This window comes from Linepithema humile, chromosome 1, assembly GCF_040581485.1.
Source record: "Linepithema humile isolate Giens D197 chromosome 1, Lhum_UNIL_v1.0, whole genome shotgun sequence".
NCBI classification, from domain to species: Eukaryota; Metazoa; Arthropoda; class Insecta; order Hymenoptera; family Formicidae; genus Linepithema; species Linepithema humile.
Window position 1 is genome coordinate 28,344,199 of NC_090128.1, and position 25,320 is coordinate 28,369,518.

Genomic DNA, 25,320 nt, shown 5'->3' on the forward strand with positions numbered 1-25,320 from the left:
ATCTATTGAATCATTCTTTTATGGGCAAGATTTAAATATATTCTATATCTAAGTTCACAGCTACACACGCTTTTGGCTTTCTGTGTATTTTATCGCACCTTTTGATTGATTTATAAGCATAAAATACGGGATCTTAAGAGTGACATAGAACATGAACTGGTAATGATGAATTTAATGAGTACAATGACAAGGACGTCGTATCGATTATCTCTTATCGTCTCAGGGTTTCCCGATGGCCATAATGCGCGCGCTAATTTTAGCATCGACAATTTCGCGCGATTGTTCGGTAAAACAAATCGCTTGTAACCGGCTCGCAATATGACTTTGTTCGATTCACTGGAAGCCGACATATGGACAAACGTTTCTTTAATCGCATTGAACGTTTGCATAGCTTATTCGATTTGATTCCACTTGTGACGCAACGCGAGCGCAACTTCTTTCGCGTGTCGGCTGATCATTGATTTTTCTCTTCACACTTTGAAACGCGACGTACAGCGGTTATCTGTGCTGTGGTATCGTTGCTGCAATACGGATGACGTGTGCGGGCAGTTTTACTCTTCAATGCTGCGGTCTCTTCTGGAAACAGCAGCTTAACGAGCTGCAATTGCTGATTGCTTTGGATTGAGGCTGACGCAGCGATTAAGGCTGATTAAGACGATTAAAAAAAAGTCTAATAGATAGATTAAACATTTATCTCTTAATTACAAATTCTCCAATCAATTAAAATGGCTTGTCAAAACTGCAACATTCTATCTGTTGCAAAAAACCCATTTCGCAGAACTTTTAAAAATATTGCAGTAGCAACTAGAGTTGTCAGATGTACATCTTGTTTTTCTCACCTTATCTTTTCTCGGCAAGCATTTGTAAAGAATTAGCGACGCGCAACGACCTGGTCAACAAGTACTATTACGTTAACACCGGACGTCGTAAAAGTAGCATTAACAATCGTTACCGGATTTGGAGCCGTGAGACATCTGGGACACGTTCTTCTTCGGTCGCGTGAAAACACAAAGTTTTGCGCACGTGGATCCTTCGCGCGGTGTTTATATTAAGCCTTCGCGCAAAAGCTGAATCATTCGAATGTTTATTCAGTACACGTGCAGTTTGTGTGTAAGAGATTGCACACTGAAATATGTAGATGCGGGAAAAAAATTTTTTTTATCTCTTCATCAATAATTTTACAATTGCTATTCGAATCTAAGATTTACCGTTTTCATAGTAATTGAATATCTAAGCATTAGGTCTTCTGCTTATTCATCGCGATCGATGACACGATTGCGCGAATAAATCCTCTCATTGATTCGCGCGAGAGAGACGAGCGGCGAAAATAACGACTTCCGTTATACGTTGGGAAAAGTATTTGTACGGGCGCGTGACGTCACGTCCGCCATCTAAACGTCTCGACGGTCCGTAAGTTATTTCTGTCTGCGACGAGAGAGCTCTTACTTGCTGAAAGAATCACTTTATCATAGTGAAATTAATTTAGATTGTAACTTGGAAGCAAAGTACTATGTATCTAGTTCATAGTATCTAGATATACTATGTATCTATCTTTTATTTATGACGTTTCCTGCCTATTAATTAGGTAACCAAACAAGTTTGTGCAGTGTTTTATATTAAATTTAAAGTACGTGACATAGAAAAGCAATTTATTATTTATAACTATTAATAAATATTCATGTAGATTTATACATGAGAAAAATGTAAACGACTGAAGCTTACGTCGCTTCTAATTAGCGTCGACTGTATTTTCCATTCGAACGAAGATCACGGAATGCGTTGAACTCAGCCGATCTCGCGTTATCCGATCCGATTGCCGCGATGCAGCAGTTCCGTGGGATTTCATTGAAGAATCGTGACTCGCGAAACGCTACTGTGAGTGCCGCCGCGCGAAACGCTGCCGCCGTACTTATGTGATCTATGGCGAAATCGCTATCGCGTACCAGATATCATTGCCCACGTGTGCCAACATAGTTCCTCGAAAGAGCCGACTCTGCGAGGCCCTTATGTAGATATGCGTGCGCCTACGTCCACTATTGTGTGTATCATACGAGTATCGAGATTTATCGTGCGACGAAAATAAAAGGCAAATAAAAGCCACCGTAGATTGTAGCGATAATTTAATTTGAAAAAGACCAAATATTGGTCATATTTTCTGCAACACTTTAATAATTTTGATATTTATACATTGTCAATATTAGTTGCTAATATTGATATTTTATAATTAATTTAACACATTTTAACGCAATACGCTTTTATTTTCAACGCGCCACAAGTTGCTCCATTATCTATAGTCGTGCGAGCGATGATGGCGCGAAAGAACAACTTCCGGCAGCAAAGACGCGAGTTTTTAATAAAAAGCTGAAAGCTTGTAATTAATTGCAATTACTATTAACCCGATATCGTCGCTAGCGTGTGCGACTTTCCTCACTGCTCCGAAACTTTCAAAAGTCAAATGTCTTGTTTGATTGCGTCGCGGTGAAAAGCATCTCCGCGACGAAAACCTGCTATTCCGGATAATTCTCTTCATTTATTATACGTTCGAGGATTAAGCGCAATCATTAATTGCATACATCGCACGGTCATTGAGATTTCCTCTGCTCTTATCTAGAGTAACTTGGTGCGAAATTGATGCGACGCTCCGAGCGATCCGGCACGAATCGTCCTGCCGTTATCTTTCCTTTCAGCGGTTTCGTCCATCTGTCGCAAAGCGAAGGACACATACATTTCTCGTCTTATATCAGATTAAAACAGGTTCAACACAATCGTTGGATTTATAGACCCGCAACCACGACCTGCGTATGAAAGCTGTACGTGCCCGACTTAACACTGACCCTCCTTTAAAAACCGCTAATTAATCCCAGTCGGAGAGTGGCATGTGTTCGCTTAATTACTGCACGATGTCAAAGAACTCTCTTAATTCATCTTTGCGGTTCACTGCGAGAAAAGAGATTCAATCATTCAACATGGATTTAAATTAATTCCGCACATCAGATTTTTCTAGTTCTTTCTCTTATTATCTCGAAGGTTTTCTAAATATATCTTACATATATCATTTTCCTTAAATATGTAATTTCTCTAATTTGCATGAGAATTATATATCATTGTTGTTATTTTTTTCTCTGAAAAAAGTTGATTCAAAATTCACGAAAAAGATAGTATTAAAAAATAACGCAGTAGGAAGATATTTTGCTGCAATCTTGATCCGAGATAAAAGAGACTTGGACGAGATACATATCGTCATCGATAATCGCATAAGACGCGAACGGCTTGCGAATCGTCGATCTGGATCAAGCAATCGTCGATTATTGAGGTATTCGGTGGCTTCGGGCATGGCGCATGTTCGATCGGAGGATCGATGGCACTCCGAAGTCGTCGTTACTGTCGGTTAATGCGATCGGATTCGAAACGATGAACGCTAATCAGCGTATTGCGAGTCGGCCCCCGACAGAAAACACAGCCTGCCAGAGCCTCGTCTCGCGGTAGCGAGTTTCGCAGTATCGCGCGGCGAATTCCCGTGAATAATAATTATAGTGCTTAAGGAGCAATCGCGGGCAACTGCCACTTATCGACACCGGGTACCAATGAGCGCTCGTTTATCAGTCTCTTTTCCCGCATCGGATTGCATTTCGAAATGAAATGATTACACGGACAAACGGAATGCGAATAGAATGCGGAAGGAATGCACGCGCGACATTCAGCAAGTGTCCGAAAAATTTATTGGCATACATTTATCACGTGACTTCGATGTCAATGTGTAACTTGCTCACAGTGCGGCATTTTTAAAAATTCTTTCCTGCAATTGTGGGATGAGTCATATTTTTGATAAATCTCTTGACTAGCACGAGAAAGTTAACGGACAAAGTACTGACGCGATCGCGAAGTCGGAAGAGGACGAAGATGTGGAGACGAGAAGCGTGGATAGCTTGCTGCATCACAAATGCCTCGCAGCACGATCATCCATCACAATCCGCGCGCGAATCGAATCAATAAATAACACATTGCAGCTCGATCGTAATGATGAGATTTATTTCTGTCGCGTTTAACGGGGTCGTCGCTTTTCGAGACAAAACCTCACGCTGTAATGACCGGTAATCGAAGCGTTATGGATCGTCCTGTCGTGAAACTAAAACAGCGGAAAACTGTATCATAAGTCATAATTCATAGTCCGCGGTAGCGATTTTAAATGAATCCTTTCGTAAATCTCGTCTAACTCGTTGGATGCCTTAATTAACATTTGCTTTTTTTTCCCCCCGAGCGGAGGATTGGGCGTAAAAACGAACGTTACGAGATAGATTGAAGGCCACTGTCTTGATTATAAACACATAATTGCGCTGCTGACGGACGAGATTTAACCGGTTCGTAATTAGAAAGGTAATGATCGATCCTACGGCCCTAATTCTTCCGTCGCTTCCTTCCTCTCCCGCAACATCGAATCGCTTTTTTCCTTTTCTCCTGAAACGAGGCGATCGGTCCAGTTGCGGATTAGTTCAAAGGAATTCGAAGGATGGCGAAGCGCATCCCGATATCAGGATGTAATTTAAACTATCAGGAATATTTTCTATATATGCCTAGCGTCGACCGCGTTAATCGTTACTGTATTTCATACCAAGTTATCGATAGGAGAAATTGCAGTGGAAATGCGCGTTATTGCATCTGGCGCTTTGATCTTGATATTTAATAGCATACAGTTGTACCTTTGATCTGAGGCGAGTTTTAAACTTTGATATCTAGAATTCTTATAAACAATAGAAACGCAATGTGCCTATGTTCAATCGCGTGATCGCAGGTTAAAAGGGACAGCAATTTTTGCCACACGAAAAATTTTGAGACGATTGAGGACGAGAATTGCAAGTCGATGCATAAATCAGCAGATCGACTTATTGGTCGCGAAAGAGGTTGATAATTATATTGCTAATGCGGTATTAAAGCAAAAAATGTGAAGTAAGCGTGTATTTCGTTACGGCTGCTCGCTCAGCATAATTCATAATGTGGCAACGCAATTGCAGTTAATTAGCTGACAACGAGAAGTTGCTGCAACGACGCAGTGTCATGCTGTTGAAAATATTTCTAAAGAATCGTTCTAGAGCATTGCGTTGCAGCTTCGCAGAAAACTATTAATTCCAATTTTTCAGTAATTTTTCAAAGCAAAAAAACTTTAGGAAATCTAATTTTTAATAAAGTAAAAGCCAATAACGTAAGTTAATCTTTAGTGAACTGCAAGATTTTTTTAAATCGTGAGAATTTTGTTCATGTATATGTTAAGCATATGTAATCTGTTGATGCAAAAATATGTTGTATTATTAAATCTTGCAGCCTTCTAAAGTTTAATAATCTAATCGTAATTATAAATAAAATATAAAATAATATTTTTACAATTATCAAAACATGAGAAATTGTCCGTAAGAAACATTGCCAGATTTAATTTCTCGATTGGTGTTATTTACTGCTATTTTCGAGAGGTAACAAGGAAAAATCGTGGCATGGTTGAGATCGTGTTCCGCTGATGCTTCAGCAAGGCGGCTTTTACAACCGTTAATTGCGGCAGTTGCACTTGCAATTTTCTCTCTTTCGCCCTATCACTATTCACCGTCTATTTGCATCGGTTTACCGAACCGCTCTCCCTCGGGTCTTCGCAATCGAGTCTCTAAATCCCGCAGTCGTTAGAATTCGTTTAGGGTCACGATGTTGAAATTAGATAACCGTCACGAAAAATCGTAACTGTCTCGATAGCACTCTCGAGACATCCACCAGCTTATCTCTACTGTGTACTACAATTTAGCACGCACAGCGTCTCACTATATAGTTGCGATGTAATTTCTTGAAGTCATTGTTTGCCTTCTTTTATAATCGCCCGCATCTAGCCGGAATTAAATTCATGCCGGTCATAGCACATATACATTTGCGTTCGTGCGGTCGGCAGCGTACAATACTAATGCATCTCGGTACCGCCGCATTTTATCTTGCAATTAAGGGGATGCTGGAGTTACCGGCCGGACATTATATTTTTTCGAACAAGAATATCTTTTTATTGGTTGCATAGAATTGTAAATCCTTTTGCAGGAGTAAAGTGTACACAAAAACGGAATTCGGGCTGCTCGACTTTATTTGGAAAAAAAAGAATTAATAACAAAATTTGTTTCTATTCATTAATTTCTGTTCTGCTCTTAGGATAACATATTGTATAGAGCTATCTATTTTCGTTTTTTATAAAAGTTTAACAGTTTTAAGACGCTGAATAAGAGCAGCCCGAATTGCGGACTGCAGAATAGAATGTTATGGAACCATTAAAATTGGGCTGAAAAGTCTAATGTAAAAAATATTCTTGTCCGACTATTTTTACATACGTGTGCGTCCAATATCGGTATAACAGATGAAAAAATAACAGAAGATTAGTTCCAAGATAATATCAGAGAGGCGCTATACAATAATATGCGAATATATACACGCACCACACATACGCATACACAATACATTCATACTTAGATTATGACTTATGCCGATAATATCACTCTAATTTTTAGTTCCATCGAAATGATGGCGCTTTCGCGTCGGAGTTCGTCAGGCACTCCAGCATCCTCTTAAAATACAGCAGCCGCGCAATAGTCAGCAAATAGCGAAGAAACAAAAATAAAATTATAATGAGATAGTGAGAAAATATATTAAAAATTAAAACAATGCGAAACAAAGCACGGTAGAATTTAAATTAAAGCATCTCGATTAAATTAAAATTTGAAAAACACTCAATTAAAATTGAAATTAGCTCAGTCAATAAAAATAATGTCGTGGGAGTTGTTGTGCTTCGTACTTTTTAAGAGACTTTTTAGCTACTTAAAATTACCGGTTTCATCGACATAAGGTCGATAATTTTGTGCACGCCAACACGGTCATTTCGATTCGCATTCCAGGGCTACGAATGCAGTCATGAGATAAACAAAAGCAAGGCGAGAGGTCTAGGGTGCTCAGACGCACCCGCAGAAATAGCTGAACGAAGGAAACACTATTCTCGTGCGTGCCAAGTTAATAAGGTTCTAATTTTATATACGAATCGCTGTTAATTACAGAACGGACTAGATTAGACACGGGACTGCGTGAAACGTACTCGTAACACAGTTTTTACCATTCAGTATTTCATCTTTTGTATACATTTGACTTCATCCAATGACCTCATTTAATTTTGATTGACAGCTCAGCATTTATAATCATAACGATCACTTTGATGAACAGTGCATGTTGCTGTACGGTGTTTATTGTAATGCGATTTCCGCATATCGCGATCGCAGAAATAGGATAATAAACGAAGGGAACGCGAATCGTGCCGGGCACGTAGAGTTTCTAATTTTACGAACGGGTGAGTTGATTCTTGCGATACCAACCGACAGGAGGCAGCCGCTCTAAAAGCGTCTTTTTGAGACGCGCGCGCGTTACATTTTTCGAGCGCACCTCTCGCCTCGAGTCATTACCGTTGAACCACACGGCGCTGATCGCGACTTCTCGACCACGACGTCTGGCGAGCGGAACTCGAATGCTGGTACCTGCACTCCCGACGTCGACCATCGGAGCTGCAGATCCCTGCAGTCGGCGAATGCAGCGCGTTCGTTTCCAGGGCGGCAGCCGCTCGACAATACCGTCGCTCGTTACAAAAATTTGATAGAAAAAACACGACGGATATAATATCATGTATTTTTTACGATACTTTATATTGATTTATAAAATAGCATTGATGAAATAAATCTTAAAGCAAAATTTCTAAAATACAATAGAAAACATAAAATTTTATTCCCAATTTAATTTTAAATCTTTCAATTTTAAATCTCTTCATTTTCTTTACATTGAATTAAAAGCAAGTCCAAAAGTTTCTAAAGAAAAAGTATTATTAGGTGGAACTTATAAAATGATCACACGGAATGCTATTGAATTTAATTTTTTTTAGAGCAAATTAATTTTGAACTCGTTGAAGAACAGGCGAGAGAAAGCGTGTAGATTATTGTGACACCCTGTGTGATATTTACAGGACATATTTATGAGAAATTTCTCGCTCTGTAACTAAATGTTTATCGACACGTTGTCCCGCATATTTTAAGCATCATTTAAGGTGAGATCGGATAGGCGGCATGTTATTCTCACTGCGAAAAGAAACGGCGAGCGGCATTTTGCGTTTGATCATAATTTTTCGCGCGATCACTTTTCCGCTCGCTATCGACGCATGTCGACGTGGCATTCAATTAAATTTTCCCGTCGGAGTGCAATCGAGCGTTGATCACTACTGTATTATCACAAATGTGCATTCTCGCTCCCCTCCCTTTCTCTTTTTCGTCACATTTCAATGATTTTGTTGCGACTTCACAAACAACTTTCGAACCAGACATGGAAAATCGATTTGCAAAAAAATCCGCAGTAAACATTGGAAACTAGACTTCAGAGAAAAGGGCAAAAAGTTGTTTGCAGGGAGAACTCAGGAAACTGTTAATCATTTTTGATTTCTCGTAATAAACGGCGGAGGGTGACTGGTTCTGATTTCGTACAAGTTAATATTAATCAAAGCTTATCGTGTATTAATAGATTAGTGCGAATCTTGTCGATCGTAAATCAGTGAGATGTTATCGCAGTATATCGTGTGGTTAGGAAAGCATGTGTTTATTTATTTTATTATACGAATATTTATACATGTGTTTTATTTCCAGGTTATTTAATTATCCGCTTATAAAAATGTATAATTTTTTTTTATTACAGGTGAGTCAGAGATTGCTTTGTAAAACTACACTCGCAGCAGCATTGTAATTCCACCTTTAATTTCGCCGAGCTGTTTATGCATCGTATGAAAAAATGGCTGCTCAAAATCCAGGTAAATTTGCGGTAATTTTAGATAATGAGAGAATTGAGTTTTGCCAAATAGATGATCATGAAGCTATAAAGAAACTCCTTAACTCTTAAAAACTCATGCTTTATTTTAACATTAGAAATATCTTTTTCTATTTCTTAAATTCTTAGAATTGAGAAATCGAGGACATTATTTCTGAAAAAAGTGTTCTCTTGAGATCTATTTAGCATGTAATCGTTTCTTATTTAGCGGAAGAAGATCGCATTTGGCAAAAGCTTTGATTGCGAGGAGATACGAGTAACGATCGAATTCCGAAAATAGATTTGGCTCGATTCGCACAAAAGCATCGTCTCTTCCGTCGTTCTTTTTGTCTGATGTAGATGAAAATTATTTGAAAAATCTAGAGAAAAATGTGCATAAATTTCACAGTTTAAAATTTGCGAGAAAAGATACTTTAAAAAAAAAATTGTTTTAATTATTCTTGTGATATACGAATTTGATGAAAAGATATTAAGTTATTTTCTATAAAATTCTAATTTCTACATATAGAAAAGTTGTTGGATGTTAATATTTTTTATCTGACGCATGTGAAAAGTGCACAACTAATTACTACACGTATTATGATTACGGTTTTATTGCGAAAATAAATTATTAATTAACGCGATGCAACTTGATGACAATGATATATTTGTACTTTCGTACCGAAAGAAAGTTTCAGCGCAGTATGTTATACTTTACTCTAATCTCTAAATGTATCCTGCTGCCAGTTGGCTTTGGATCACATCGATGCTCCAATTCAGGCTAAGATCATACCGAGTGATAGTAATGCTCCATTTTTTGTAATGAAACGCGAAAGTTTTATTGGTAGAAAAATTTTATTTTTAAAAACTATATATATTTTACATGATGAGTCTATTTCTTAAATTTAATATAGGTACATCGAACATTGACATTTCAATTAACAAATTTAAAACATATATGAACCACATTACTGAAATGCAACTACTTAATAATAAAATTTTTCAAATATTCAAATATTCATATCATATGTGAGAGGTCGCTGCATAACGGAATCTGCCGGAAATTAATTAAGTCAGGAAAGTTGAACGGATATTAACATGTGACGTGGTCGGCAAATATGACGCAGCAGATATCAGTGATACGGGCGTTAAATTATTATTAGAAACGAAGCGAGAAATGTGTGTAGCCGGTGAGCGAACCATTAATTAATTATCATTGTCATTTTTCATCGAATTATGAGCAATTAGGGTCGAGGCAGTAGGAATAGAGGTCGCGAAGTGATAGCTCAATACGTATATTCTTACAAAATAAATATTTTTTTAGATTATGTAGGTTGTAGGCGCGTTTCTTTCAATACGCGCAATTTTTTAAAAAAATGACTGCAATTTTAATTTGACATTTTTTATTACATTGTTAATATTTTTAAATTTAGCATCAAAGTATTCTTGTAAATTTCTGGATTCTATTATTTATAGATTATAACTTGCTTGTGCGATGTAATTCTTTATTAAACGAGGTTAATTGCGTGCAGTAAATGAGCACGTAATTATGACATAAGCTCCGTAATTATAATTTTCAAAGTTTCACAAAATGACATCACTTTCTATGAAAGTTTCTATGAAATTATAGTGGCTATATGATTCACGACGCAACCGTGTAGAAATGGTTCACATTTTTATTAGAAAATCGCGGTTAATCACATAAGAAAGCAAAAAAGAGGATAATTTGTCCGGCAGAAGGAACACATCGGTACCGTTAAAATAGCGTAGATCTTCCTTATATGTAGCGTTCGCTACTGTCATGCTCGCTGGCTATTTGTACTTGTCGTATATAATTGGAGGCTCTTTCAACGCAAGTTTTATGTGATCTATTACAGTACTCAAGGGCAGAAGTTTAAGAGGCATGTAATCCTTCTTCTCTCTTTAAACGTTAGATATTTATATTAGTCAAATGTTTAAGCGAAAAATGTTTTCATCTTATCTAGAAATTTTCGGAATTTTTTTCATCGAAAGTAATACTATAATAACGTGATAATATTTTAATTTTACATGTTTGTGTAGGAGACACGGAATTACACGACGAGCGTGTTTCTTTCGCTTTTTATAATCTCATTCGCGTTTAATTACATGATTTCTGTTAGCATTAGTTGTGTCTACACTCATTAAACACTTAGCAGAACTATTAGAAAGCGTGCAAAAAATATTCAATACGTACAATTAATTGTTGAATTGAGCCCCCGCATTCGAACAAGTTTCTGGCTGTTGAATCGCGAGAAAGCGAATTATTTTCCTAATCCATTGTCCTCGATTTCTGTATTATCTTTTTCGCTCAGACGGCCAGCGGACATTCGTGCTCCGGATTAAGCGAATCCGACACTGTCTCGGATGTGTCGATCACGTAGAAATAATTTAAAAATTCAATTCTCGAGACGCGATTTCCAATAATATGAGAAATGATATTGTTTTCACGAATTGTTTCTTTTCTTCTTTCTCAAGAAGCTGTAGAGAGAGAGAGAGACAATATTTTCCGAGACTTACTCTATTTATGGAGAAGCTTTATTGTTTCTATAGCTTTATTAAAGAAAACAGGGTCGCTGTACAAGATTATCAAATATTACTCGATCAATAAATAAACATTCAGAAAGGTCAATCGATTTCATTTCGAGAATAAATGGTGTAAAAATCGTTAAGACTGATTATCTGTGAGCTTTGCATATTTTTCGAGTCGCATGTCTCGTTGAGATTATTTTCACGACACCATCGTCATAATTTGCATTGACTTTCCTCGTAACAAAGATATCTCGTTACGCGAGAGAAGATCAGGATAGACTTCGAATTGTATGATCGAAGATCGGGTTGATGTGTCGAGTCGCATGAAGGGAGATCAGATACACGTCGTGCTTAGGCGCGAGCAGTCAGACGAAACGATCGGCACCGTCGAGGCCGAAGAAATCTGCTCGCTGGCAAAGGCCACTGCGCGAGAACGATCTATCGTTTAACGTCCTGTCATAAATTCCGTTCGAGTTAGGGCAACCGCGCGTTAAAGTGTGACAAAACATCGACTTGACGCTAGCGCGCGCGCGCGCGCGCGTACGCGCGGAGTTTCTCCCTAGTGACGGCGTGTTCAAGCTCGTAAATCACGGTCAGGATTGTAATCGATCGACGCCGGGACTTTAGATGGAACAAATTAACCCGCTTTTGCCGATCGCCCTGTTCGACGACGTCTGCGAGCCGAGAAAACGATGAGTAATCGACATTTTTCCGAACGCGTTTACATATCACAACACACATAATTGAGGAAAGCGCGGCGGAATTTCGTATTTATGATGGATGTATTCGAAACGCGTCAGAATCGATCTCTTGGCGAGAAATCGAGAGCATCGTGAGCGTGCATTCTATAAGATATCGATTCGTCACTTAATTCGTTTGATCTTTATCATTCTCGTCACTAATTAACTGTCATTGCTCGTTCCGCGCTCGAGCTAATTCGCGTCAATATAACAAGAGGACCCGATCGTGGCGATCTCATTGTCGAAAGGTCTCTATTCCGGTCACGGGGTGGTGGTTCGTGCGATAAATCGCGTTACCGTTGACCTGAAAAGCGAATAATAACGACGATTCCCAGATTGTCATAATTAACGTTCTATATATTTGACCGCATTATTGCATCATTCAGCATTCAGCACAGAATCAGGCTGATTTTGTATCACGTAGAGAGAAAGAATTGAACAAACGAGACGGCGAAATAACGAGTAAACAACAGTTGAAGAAAACCATCATTAACCGCTAATGACCATTGATTAGTATAATTTGGACATTATTTATTAAGAGAATTCAGAGTGTGAAAGTTGTGAAAGTTTATATTTCACGAAAATGTAAACATACGTTTCTTTGTTTTTCTATATTGGGCAAGTTTAAAAATTCAATGTTGCATGAAAAGTAACAGCACACAAACAATTATGTTTTACTTTGAAGAATAATACTCGTAAATAAGAAGAAATCAATAGCGTAAGATATTATCGCAAAAATTATACATCCCTTTTATATTTAATGTCAAGATTTTTATAAAACTGACGTAACTTGCCATCGATGACAATATATAAAAATAGGATCGCTAATTTCTTACGTCATCATTGTTAAATCGTCAGAGCAACGGCGTAGCCGATAATATTATTAACGCTAATAACGATCGCAAAGGTCGCGCAAGCTTAACAAGGTATGACACGTGCGTAAAGACTCGCTCGCGCCGCTCTCGTCGCAGGTGTGCGCGGCTCGCACTCGCCTGAGGTAGGTCACGGTTTATGTGGTCGCCTCGCGATATTACGGTTATCCTCTTAGCACTTGGTGCACACGCTTCTGAACCACAGGTTCCTCTTAGAGGTTTCCTGCATAAATCCCTATTGTCCAGCGGCGCGCGTTTTCGCAATCGCGTTCGTTCGAGCGATGACGGCGGATTAGACGCGGCCACGCGATCGCTGCCAATGCACACAACACTGAAACGGAAGTGTAACGAGAAAGCCAGTACTAGAAATATTCTAGAACAACAATTTAATCGTAGATGCCAGCGAAAAATCTAAACTTTGGCTGTAGATACAAATTGGAGACACGAAAAGAACTACGTTGGAAAGCTCGTTTATTAACATTGTCACGTACTATTTTGAAATTTTTTTCGTTTTTAAAGACAACTTTTCTTTGCAAAAGTATCGTTAAAACAATGTTTTCGTTTTTTTCGATTGTGAATTCTCACCAGGAGTGAACGTAAAGTTTGGAAATAGGGTAAAATTTTAGTCGGCAAAAATTTCATTAAGCCCACTAGCTGGATACTTTTTTGGCTTCTTGCCAAAGACTGTAAATTAGATAAATAGATGAAGTTATTAGGATCGGTTCCAATTCTTTCCGAAATTTTCAAGTTCTTGGATTCTTTAATGTAAATTTTAGGGAATATTTTAGAGTTTTATAAATGATCTGCATACAATTTTAATATTAATATGTTTTTACATTTAATTACTATACAAACATGCACGAGAATTTTTTTATATATTGTCATAGATTATTAATAGCATGTAGATTTTTTTCTAACATTGACACTTATTAATATCAAGTCTATCAACGAAGCAACTGAATGAAACATTGTCACGTCAGACTCTGCGGTAACTTTCGAAAGTGTCTAATTAGTTACACTTTCAGACGGCATTCTAACTGGGATAACGTAGCGTGGTTAGCAGCTATTAATCAAAACGACTTACTTCGCTCTAAGGGAGATATATAAAATACACAGAAAATAAAGACTGTATCGTATATTATTTTTGAGACATGAGATCTGACATTTGTATAATAATATCTCAATTTTCTGTCAAAAGGTTTTACAGGAAACGTAGATCACTAATATATTATTTTCTAATTAGATAATTTTTCCGGTGATGTATTCAAAGTGTATTCTTTCGCGTTTTTCGATTAAGTACACTCGAGGAAATTGCATTCGCATTTGCAAGAATTTTGCTTTATTTTCCATTATAAATGAGTATTCGTGTCAACATGCGTGGAGCATGTAACGTCGCATCTTTCTTGTTGTTACGCTTGTAATTCATCAAGAGTTCTCTAGGTAGTCTGACCACACTACGGTGTGATCACTTACATCGCCGCTTACAAACATCGATCACCTTCGGCAAACACGTGCGTATGTGGAGATTCTGACGTTCCTGTTCAATCGTGTTTGTCGTCGGGATGTACAATCAAAAACCAAACTGCCACTGGCTGTATTGCGATTCGCATAAACGATCCTTCGACACGCAACTGTTTGCTTCTTGAGCTCCAATAATCTTAGTAGAAAAATAGAACATTTCTCATCACTAATTTACAATTTTTAATTATCACTTTTGAATTACGTTATTAAACGTATATTATTATACAATAATTATCACTTTTGAATCACGTTATTATACATATATTACACGTGATGTTTGTTTCTTTAGCGGGAAAGTACAGACATTATATTTCTCGATATTACAGACATTTGCTATGTGGAAAAAAAAAAAAAAAAAAAAAAAAAAAAAAAAAAAAAAAAAAAAAGACAGACTCGGTTTAATTACATGAAAAGATTTCTATTGAACGATGGCAGCGTCGTGTGTTTAAGGCGTCTCCGGGCCGTGGATGGAGTACCTTTTATGCGAGAGAGTATTGTGAAGCCGCGCCATTACGAGAGGCTGCTGATATTTCACGTTGAATTGATCGCGCGATCGTTCAGCACGAGTGAACACCTTCGCGCGCTCGCAAAGTACTCTTCTCCATTTTGGCGCTAAGAGAAATTGCTAGACGCGTATGAGCAATCGGAAACGAAGTTTCCCCTCGGACCCTCGGGCCGTTTGCAAGATATCGCCGTCATAAAATTTTACGAACCATATCCATGATTGCTCGCGAATGTCGGCAGGATTTGTTGCTTATCATTCGTTGCGTTTCGATGCCTCTCGACGGTACCGCAAGTAAATTGGAGAATCAATATCAGACATGTTCGTAATATTAGGTGTTGGAACTGTAAAAAAATAATACATCAATCACTATAAACAATCGTAGGTCAATTAGCAAGAAATCCGATTTAATTTAGTTTCTCAACTTCTGCCATGTGAACTAATTTCACCGTCAAAAATATTTTGACTGCAAGAGACAAGAGAAATTGTTTTCTTTTACATGCCGGCGAAAGCGTGAAAATCGGGATGTGATGGTTTTTTTTTAACGCGACAGACGCATCCGTATTGTGAATATTACAATAGTAAACAGCGCGAGATACAGATCGATGATGTCCGACGAAGTTGGACGATTATCTTTATACTTCTACGAAGTCATAACAATGCATCGCGCGCGCTTTTCTTTCCTTTGTTGAATGCGTAGTTGCGGGTTACTAGGACGCGTACGGTACTCGGCGAATCGTAAATTTTGAAACTCCCGTCGTAGTAGGAATAACGGCATTGTCGTTTCGTTCGAGCAACGAAAGTCGCGCTTGACGACGTCCGTTTCTGTGAAAAATGAATAAACTAACCGCGAACGCGCCGCGCATATTATCTTTATCGTCTGTGATACGGTTACATTATGGAGCAACTATAGAAATCGTGCGGCGTGAAACGTGGGTTATGTACTACACTTTATTCTTTCAGATACCCTTTTTTTTAAATAAACATGAGCTTTTATGCAAAGTAGGCTATTTATCGCGGTTTATTATCGTCGCAAATTTTTTCATAAATCTCAAGTTGAAAATTTTCGAGACAGGAAAGAGTTGTATTTGCGCAACGGCGATGATGACATCTGTGGTAATGGCGGTTATGCAAATTCAGTGACAATGGAGTTAGTTGCAGTGACGTAAATTTATTTGACATGTTTGAAAATCAACACACTTTTATCCTTTGCTTACGAATGCGAATAGTTTCACATCAACACACGATATTACAGTCAACTCGAGGAAGGAATGCCTTCATTCTTGTTCAAAGAATTTGTCCTCACTGTCTAGAACTAGGAAGACGGATAGTTCAATTTCGTGAGCACAGAAATGGATCACGTGGATTAAAGTGCACAACGGTTTTCGTCGACTCTCAAAACTCTTATTATCTCGTATGAAACCGCTTCCCGAAGTATTCCTCTCAAAGAGGCGGCGCAACAAAATATAGCGCGGGAGTATTCTTTGAGACATAAAGAACGAATTGATGACGTCGATGTCGTAGTATCGACTTTCTCAGTTGAACGCCGGTGGGCTGTCACCCTGGCAACCCTCGCCCGTTCCTTTTGCATAGGAGGGACATGGCGGTTGTGCGCCAGCCGGCTAGACGGCTGGAGGATCCTCTCTTTGTGTACTCTTCGTTAGCGTCACGGTCAACGGATAGTCGAGTACGCTCGAGAGAAAGAGCGAGGCAGTTGAGAGATCGCTCTCGCCACATCTTCAACTGACATCTAAGAAGATTGCGTTGACTGTTGCGGACAGCTCTATCTACCAACAAAATTCTGGATTATTTCAAAAGATTACGAGTGAGAAGAGACGACACTAAAATGCTAACATAATTGGTGGCCGGTTGATGGGCCATAAATTTTAAACCGTTATTCTCAAAATATAAGCAATCGATTGTTGAAGTAGCATCGAATTTCTCGGTTATTCAACTGCACATTTCCACTCGGCATTCTTATCACAGTTTCAAATTATAGTTGCTGCAGATCATGCAATGAGATGTGAAACATAATAATAGGATGAATAACGTCTTAATTCACGAGGTGGCTCCGCGATTGTAGTATAATAATACAACCATTTCATGTGTCTTTATCAGATTACACACGCGCTTCCTGAGATTAATTCGTTTTGCGAGCAACCGAAAGAGAGAGATCATCCACTGGACGGAATAATTATTGCATCCCGCGCTAGATGATTGAGTAAGATTAAGAGCGCGCGAAGTGAAGCCTCAATTATTAATCGGAGGTGATCTCGAAATAACTGTTCTTAATCCGCCGATCGATTTCCTGTTAGTGCCGTCCATTGTCGCTCCCATTGGCCGCGGTCCCTTGACAATGAATAATCAGGATTGTGCGTAACGAGCAGGTAGATTACTGCTGGTAATAGCGGCGCGCCGCAGCCGCCCGCAGTTTCCGCGATCCTACCCCTTAATTAAGTCGGTATTGGATCGATCTCTCCTTGCGCATCGTCGAACGCATCGTTCTATCTTCTATTTATCATCGTGCGCGCGGGATAACAGGAAGCATCGATCGGTCTTCGCAGCCACGGGGAAGCCGTTGCTCACCGGTGCTCCCGTGCACACAGGCTTTGATATATTATTCGCGATATTGTATTCATGATGCCGATGCATCTCGCAGGAAAGAGCCCGGCATGCGAAGGGCTCGGCGCAATAACGCGCGAAGCCACGCAGAGTCGGCGACTCTGAAAAAGGTGGTGAATCATTAACGAGATTCGGCATTCTTCTCTGCGGCCTTTGAACTTTATATTTAAACTACGAATGTGCGTTCGTGCGATGAACTGCACTTTCATACACATCTTTGCAATGATTAAGATTGTAAACTTCTGCGTAACTTTACTATTCATTGTCTTGCGTGTGTAAGTTGATTTAATTATTTTCAACATTGCCGTAAAAGAGAACCAGCGTGACAATTTAAATAAATCTAAAGCATTAGTCTTTTTTTTTGTTTTATTTTTCCGTTAATCGGAAAATTATGAAAAGAAGGCATATTTCTCTCTGCAAGTAAATATAAACCATTTATTCCGTTCGTTCCAGTTTCTTTTATCGGAAAATCGTGAAGAGGGATTGGTATTTTTACCGTTCGATATTTATTGCATATGAATATATCGCATGAGAATGACGATGTCGACGAGTCGCGTACAAAGCACTCGCTCTCCTCCCGTTTTGCAAGTCAACAGTCGGGAGGATATCAAGCACGGCAATTTAGTGGATGATACTAATAGCATTCGGGTGGCGCATCCCGAAGATAGCGACGTTATTATGTTGTTAAGGTGGGAGCTGATGCACAGGTGCAGCAGGAAGTCGATAAAGTGGCGCGAAATTTATAGGTGTGTCAAGTATTATATATTTTCTCTTCATTAAAGATTTCCATATCGATTTAAGGCAAAATACTCCTTTTTTGTGATTATATCCGACAATTTTCTCCCCTTCTTTTCTTTCGCGCAAAAAATTCTGTCCGAAAGGCACATCTCTGACGAGGAGAGTTGAAATAATTCTGTCTATACTCACATATTCCTACTCATCTTCAGAAACGATTTTCCTGACATTATCTTGTATGACCTATAAAGCTAATGCTTGTCTTCTTCGCTTACACGAAGGCGGTACATATGCCTGAGTACACACTCGTGTTGGAAATTACATTACCCGAGAAAGTTATCGGTTCTTTCTTGCGCGAATGCGCTAGAATATTAAGACACGTAGGAAGGGGCGCATAAAACCGATAAGGATCAGAGCGTGTAATCGGGGAACTTTATTTGCGAGCGCGCTACGCACACGCGGCAAGGTTAATTATCGCAATTGGAATTTTTACGATCGAGCGGAATGCGATGATAATTTACGACGCCGTTTATCGCGATGAAAGGCCGATCGATCATAATCGTTCGGAGAATCCGGTAAACTTGCTCGCTCGCGATTTGACGCGCGGAGAATGCGGTTAACGAAGTTGGACGGTGCGCGATGAGAAATTCCCATTTGCGGACGCGCGATAACTTTCTTGTCCATAGTGGAGCAAAGAGTGCATCGGCATTTTCGCGTAAATAACGATGATTTGAAGAAAGAAAAAAAAAAAAAAAAAAAAACATAGCTGAGGATATTCGAGGAAATATCCGATTTCTCATTCAAATCGCTCACTAATATTTTCTCCGCGATTCGATCGAGCGATTCGATCGAGCGACGTAATCTAATCCTGATGTGTCTCGACGGAGTTAATTAAAAATGAATTAATCCATCGAGTGATAATTTCGCACGACTCAAGTTTGCCACGATGAAGCTACGCGTGTAATTAAGTTTTGAAGTTTCATGGGATAATTTCCATTTCTTGCATAAAAATGAAGTACCATCTAAGGTATCGTGAATACTATATATTATGCCGTTCGTAACTGATGTTTAATTGCAATATGCTCTTGCGGAAGGGAATATTACCGCGTTTACTACTGCGCCTATTTCGTCTACGGGCATAAAGCATTTACGAGCCGTTGCTTCCTGCTGGAACGGAAACCTGGATGCACCTATGTATTATCTAAACCAGCAAGAAGACTAGTACGCTGCTTTTAGCAAGAGGGAGGATATTCTCTCTCTCTCTCTCTCTCTCTCTCTCTCTCTCTCTTTCTCTTTCGTAGTTTGAGATATATTGTACTTTGACCTGACGAGGCTGGGTGCTAGACACCCATGTTGAGTCCGATACGGATCCGACTAACTACCTACAACCTACGCTGCCTCGTGTCAACTTTAATCAGAACAGGTCCCTATTCAGGTTGTAGAGCTGATGCAGCATTCAGCACTACCGAGTCATGATATTGTATGCATCTGTAGAGATGCATCGCTCTACATTTACAATTACAGATAATCGTCGCGTATTAGTTAGATAAAATTTGCTTCGCCATACATTTCTTTAGATTGATTAACTGATATTTATTGTATTTATTGTATCTGTGACGTGGTTGCGGAAAAAAGATGACACTTCTAGTTCCAAGTCACAGATATTGAAGGAAGTATATGTGGAACTGTATACACGATTCTTTCAATTTCGGGAGCATGTTCTTACCTCAGTGGTTCATCTTTTACTTTAATTTTGCGTGATGCTGATCGTGGCATTTTTTAATTTTTTTTATGTAATTTCTAGAGTCGTTATTATCATGTTAAAAAGGCGTTCCGGCCTTTCACGCCATTATTTCCCGTGTACAAGCAATTTAATTCGTTCGAGTTAATTTACTCCGCATAATAGAAATCACTTTTCTTCGAAATCTCGACACGCCGCGAAAGTAATTTCAAAGCCCGTTTGAAGTGGAAGAGACAGGCGTGAACTTCTACATCTTCGGACGCAGGAATATCGTGAGCCGGGAGTCGCGACGCTGATTAAAAGATTAGTCTTGGAACAGGAGCGACTTCATGCTCGGCGATGCGTATAATCTTTCCTTGTTGGGACATTATCGATCTCTCGACACGCGTACACAGGACGAGTCAGAAGTACTCTCGGACGTGTCAAGTAATGTCTGTCGTATCACGTGGCCATTAAAAGCGACCCAAGGGACGTTTCTTATCGATCGCATTTTTCATCTGGGTCAAACTTATAGATACCTCGTTACGTCTGTCCTTTTTATCGTCCTCATCTGCATTGTTACATTCTATGGGATCGTACAGAATCAGATTATGTAATACACGAATACGCTATATGCGTTGTGAGGCGTGGTTAATTTTAAACAACGGTTTGTATCGCACTTGATATCAATTTTTGCGAATAATATTTATTCTACTTATCTCAAAAATGTTATTAGATAAAGCTTGAAACGCGATTTGAACGAAATATAACAGCGTGAAATGTAAAAGGATCTTTGCGGCTGCGGGACGCCGACCGCAAGAGTCACGGCGATTTAATCAAGACGATGGAACTAATGAAAGTGGCACCCCTGTCCGATCCTATAATTTTCTTTCCGAGGCACGGCTTGACAGTCCGGAACGCTGTCTTTGCTTGCAATTCAGCGCGGGTCCATCCCTCGCAATTGCGCGGCTAATATTTTCGTGCGCCTCGTGCATCGAATCTGGAATTAAATCGAACTCGAGCAATCGATCTTGCATGCTCTCTCGATCGGCACTCTATTTCGTAACGAGCTTCGTCAACTCGTCTGCTCGAACAAATCGTTATTGTTCTTATAGTTCAATTAATTATAACGTGACTTTGATTATTATTCTATAAATTTGAATTCTTTTATTTGTATGTTATTTTATCGAGTAACGTCTCTGCATTTCGCAGAAATAGCGCATGTTTTGCACTATTACAAAATGAGATCGCAGTTGTTGTCAGTCCAATTTGATACGTGCAACGTTTCTTTTTGATGGCATCGCGCTGATTCATCTTTCGACAGGAAGACATGTATACTAGATCGAGAGCACGCACAATGTGAACGCGATACTCCAGCTTAATTCGAGATTAGAGACACTGAAACGATTATCCAACGCATTCGAGTTTCAAAGATCTGAATCTAAGAAGGAAACGCGATTTATCACACGACAGGCTTGAAGAAACTTAATAATGTGAGTTTATTAAACCCAAGTCGGATTACGTTGGCTTAAATGTTTATGCTTCTTTTTAAACATTATTCAGAATAAAATGCATAAATGCATAAATGCGAACGTATTCTATACGGAGAGTAGGCGAAACAAAATACGGGGAATTTCAAGGAGCGGCGGAAAAAATTGCGGAAGCGGATAGGCCGATCCTTCGAAACTATCCTTGACGACCATTAGTCTTCACTGTCGTGTTTTCCCTCGAACATTGTTGTTTCTTCGCAAATGACACTTCTTTCCGCGACTTTTTTTCATTCACTCTGATCCACTTTCGCCAGCCATGCTCGCCCATTTAATCTACGACCGCGGCAAGAAAACTGCGGGAATTGTCGAAGATGCGGAACGAGGTTAGGTTCGACGTAGGCAAGAACCTCTCCGGGGATACGTATTATTGTTAGCGGGGAATTATCGTTCGTCGTGTTCGATTCTGTCTTGCGTCCCGGAAACGATCCTCGCGGCACGAAATTATTGGTGTCCCTTTGCGCGTCTTCGAAGAAACGATCGGACGACCCAATTCCCTCTGCCATGCCCACGTGGCGTGATTCTTGCAGCGAATAAAGGATCGAAGATCTCTATGCCAATTATGGCGTCCCGTTAGACTTTCTTGAGGGAAAGAGCCGAAGTTTTACAAAGGCGGAAACTGCATGGCGCCATGGATGGGTGGAGTTATTGTAAACTGTTTGTATAACAATAGAGCTGGAAATTAATTTCAGAACTTTGGAATTATTCGGGCTCGCGCACATTGCGCATGTATTTCTCAGCCGATATTGAAAATTATTAGACTATGAAACGGGTAGAGTATTAGCTTCGCGCGGATTCTACAGATCTTTATTTTGCTAGATCTTTGATCGTACATTTCTCTGAGTTTTTAATTTCACAGATCTTCAAAGCCTCTCTCTTATTGATAATTATAAACAGCGGAAATAATTTGTGAATTTCTACTGTTTGTGCGCTGTAGAACTGCAGGCAATTACACAGTACATTTCTGATAAAGAGATGCTGCTACTGTTTATTGCAAATTTGAAAGTAGACGCAGCGGTGCGTCGTTTTGCTTCCTCTAAATGCGTGTGCTTTCATGGCATAATGTTCGCAAAGCGCGACACTGAAATATGTTTCGTATTGATAACTAATCGTAACCTGAACACTCGCAGTTATTCGCGCGCTGTATTTATTCGCGATAGAAGCGCGAATGCATCGCACGTATCGGCAGTGGCGGGCCGCACGCGCTTGTGGGCCTTCGTCATATCTGCACGTGTCCTGAATGCAGGTTGCGTCGGAGGAGAGAAATTTCGAGTATCAATTGCGGGCGCACACTACGCTCCAAACATATGGTTTATTGCAACAGGAACAGAGTGATTACGTAATGGACTTTGTTAATCACGGGCGGGTATTTGATTCCACCAGTCAGTCGAAATGTATTCCGATTGTGCGAATTTGATCGCAATGCACGCCTCATCGGTCTACTAGGTGCGCAACTAAGTTTCCGGGTTTTACACATGGATGGCGCTAACGATACATGTAGTCGATATACATGTCTAAAGTTGTGTTTTTTTATTAACTTGGACATCTGTCAACAATAACCAGTCATAATACCAACAGATATCGCAACGCAAAAATATTTTTTCTAACAAGAAAGATGTCGAGTTTTGTGCCAAATAAACAGCATTTGCGGGAAGCTTTGCTTTTCTGCTTCAACTTGAAACAAAATGCAGCTGAAGCACGTCGTTTGCTTGAAAAAGCCTACGGCGAACATGCACCATCGAAAACTACCTGTGAAGATTGGTTTAAACGCTTCAGAAGTGGCGATTTCGACACTGAGGACAAGGAGCGCTCCGGAAGACCAAAAACATTTGAGGACGCCGATCTGCAAACGTTATTGGATGAAGATGATACACAAACACAAGATCAACTTGCGGAGGCATTAAACATGACTCGCCAAGGTATTTCCAAACGTTTACATGCCATGGGAAAAATTCAAAAAGAAGGAAAATGGGTGCCGCATGAGTTGACTGAGAGACAGATGGAATATCGAAGAGCCACTTCCGAAATTTTGCTTTTGCGGCATGAAAGAAAGAGTTTCTTGCATCGAATTGTTACTGGCGATGAGAAGTGGATATATTTCGAGAATCCCAAACGCAAAAAATCGTGGCTTTTACCTGGCGAAGCATCAACATCGACGGCACGGCCAAATCGCTTCGGAAAGAAGACAATGCTTTGCATTTGGTGGGACCAGAAAGGAATCGTGTACTATGAGCTGCTGAAACCGGGCGAAACTGTCAATGGGGATCGCTATCGACAACAATTGATAAATTTGAACCATGCATTGCTCGAAAAACGGCCAGAATGGGACACGAGACACGAACGAGTGATATTGCAGCACGACAACGCTCCGTGCCATCGCACTTCCATCGTCCAGGACACCATCAAAACGCTGAAATGGGATCTGCTACCGCACCCGCCGTATTCACCAGACCTGGCCCCTTCCGATTATCACTTGTTCCGGTCGATGGCGCATGGCTTGGCTGGGCTACACTTGGCCAATTTCGAAGAAGTGCGAAACTGGTTGGATGAATGGTTTCGATTCAAAGACGCATCGTTTTATCGTCGCGGTATTCATGTATTGCCAGAGAGATGGCAAAAATGTGTAGCTAGCGAGGGACGATACTTTGAATAAATCGTTTTTTGTATTTCTCTTGAAATTTTCCATTTTGCATTGATAAAAAAAACCCGGAAACTTAGTTGCGCACCTAGTAACTATAGTTTCATACGCGATGATTCCTCGGATTATTTTGAACTTTATAGACTGCAAGCGCATCTGCGCGATGCAATTGGAACGTCGTCACGGCCGCTTTCAGCAGATCGGAAAGATTGCATTGCGAAATTCGCGGAAAGCAATTGTGACACGTCGCACGGCGGGAAATGAGACGCCGTTTCGTCGTTGATTGCTATTAAAACGCGCGAATTACGGCGTCATTAAGGCGCGCGCTGCTGTCTCCTCGTTGGACAATCGCGGGAGAAAGCATGGAAGTGACGTAATTTGTGACGCGTCAATCTGACTTTCCGTTGTGCGAGAAGCGGAAAGGATTGTCTTTCACGGAAAGTTGATCCTAACGACCCACGTTTAGGGTATCGTTCAGCGCGGAAACGTTTTTCTTCGAACAAAGAGCTCTTTGAAAAAAATCTTTAATGCGTCATTAGCTTAGTCTGCTAACATTCCTTCGAGAGAATAAATCCACTTTATGCGAGATTAAAATTCGAGATCATATAATGTGAATTACATAAATAGTTGAAAGGTAAATAACTTTCCCTATAATTTATTGATCATTTCTTTTATACACATATTTAACTTTTTGTCGATTAAAATTAACATTAATTATCAATCTACCTTCTGTCTATGTCGTTAAGTGATTAATGCAACATTAATATTTCATTAGCACAACTCTCATATTATTATGAATAATTAATACTTTACGCAAAGCGATAATAAAGTTGACAAAAAATGTGCCACGCATAAATTCTTTAATTAGATACATCGTTTAGTTTTCTGTAGATGAATCTAGGTAGGTTTCCAAGTTGCGAGCACAAAATAGATTTATAATTAGTGCACAAGATCATGTTTGGACTAGTGTATTTAGAATTCCCGTCACGTCTAGCAAATATCTTTTTCTTCATCTTGTGCTATGAATCATAA

General features: G+C 39.6%; 1 protein-coding gene across 21 annotated transcripts in view; it reads left to right on the forward strand.

The window, feature by feature from the left end:
- Window positions 1-25,320, forward strand: part of LOC105669058 (MAP7 domain-containing protein 2) — a 159,625-nt gene that overhangs the window by 29,933 nt on the left and 104,372 nt on the right. For 5 of the 21 annotated variants that reach the window (XM_067356842.1, XM_067356856.1, XM_067356878.1 and 2 more), the window contains exon 2: window positions 8,734-8,845. The exons of the other annotated variants lie outside the window; for them this stretch is intronic. In XM_067356842.1, the coding sequence (XP_067212943.1) occupies window positions 8,827-8,845 (19 nt within the window). In that variant the 5' untranslated portion in view covers window positions 8,734-8,826. The remainder of the gene's footprint in view (window positions 1-8,733; window positions 8,846-25,320) is intronic. 21 annotated transcript variants of the gene reach the window in all.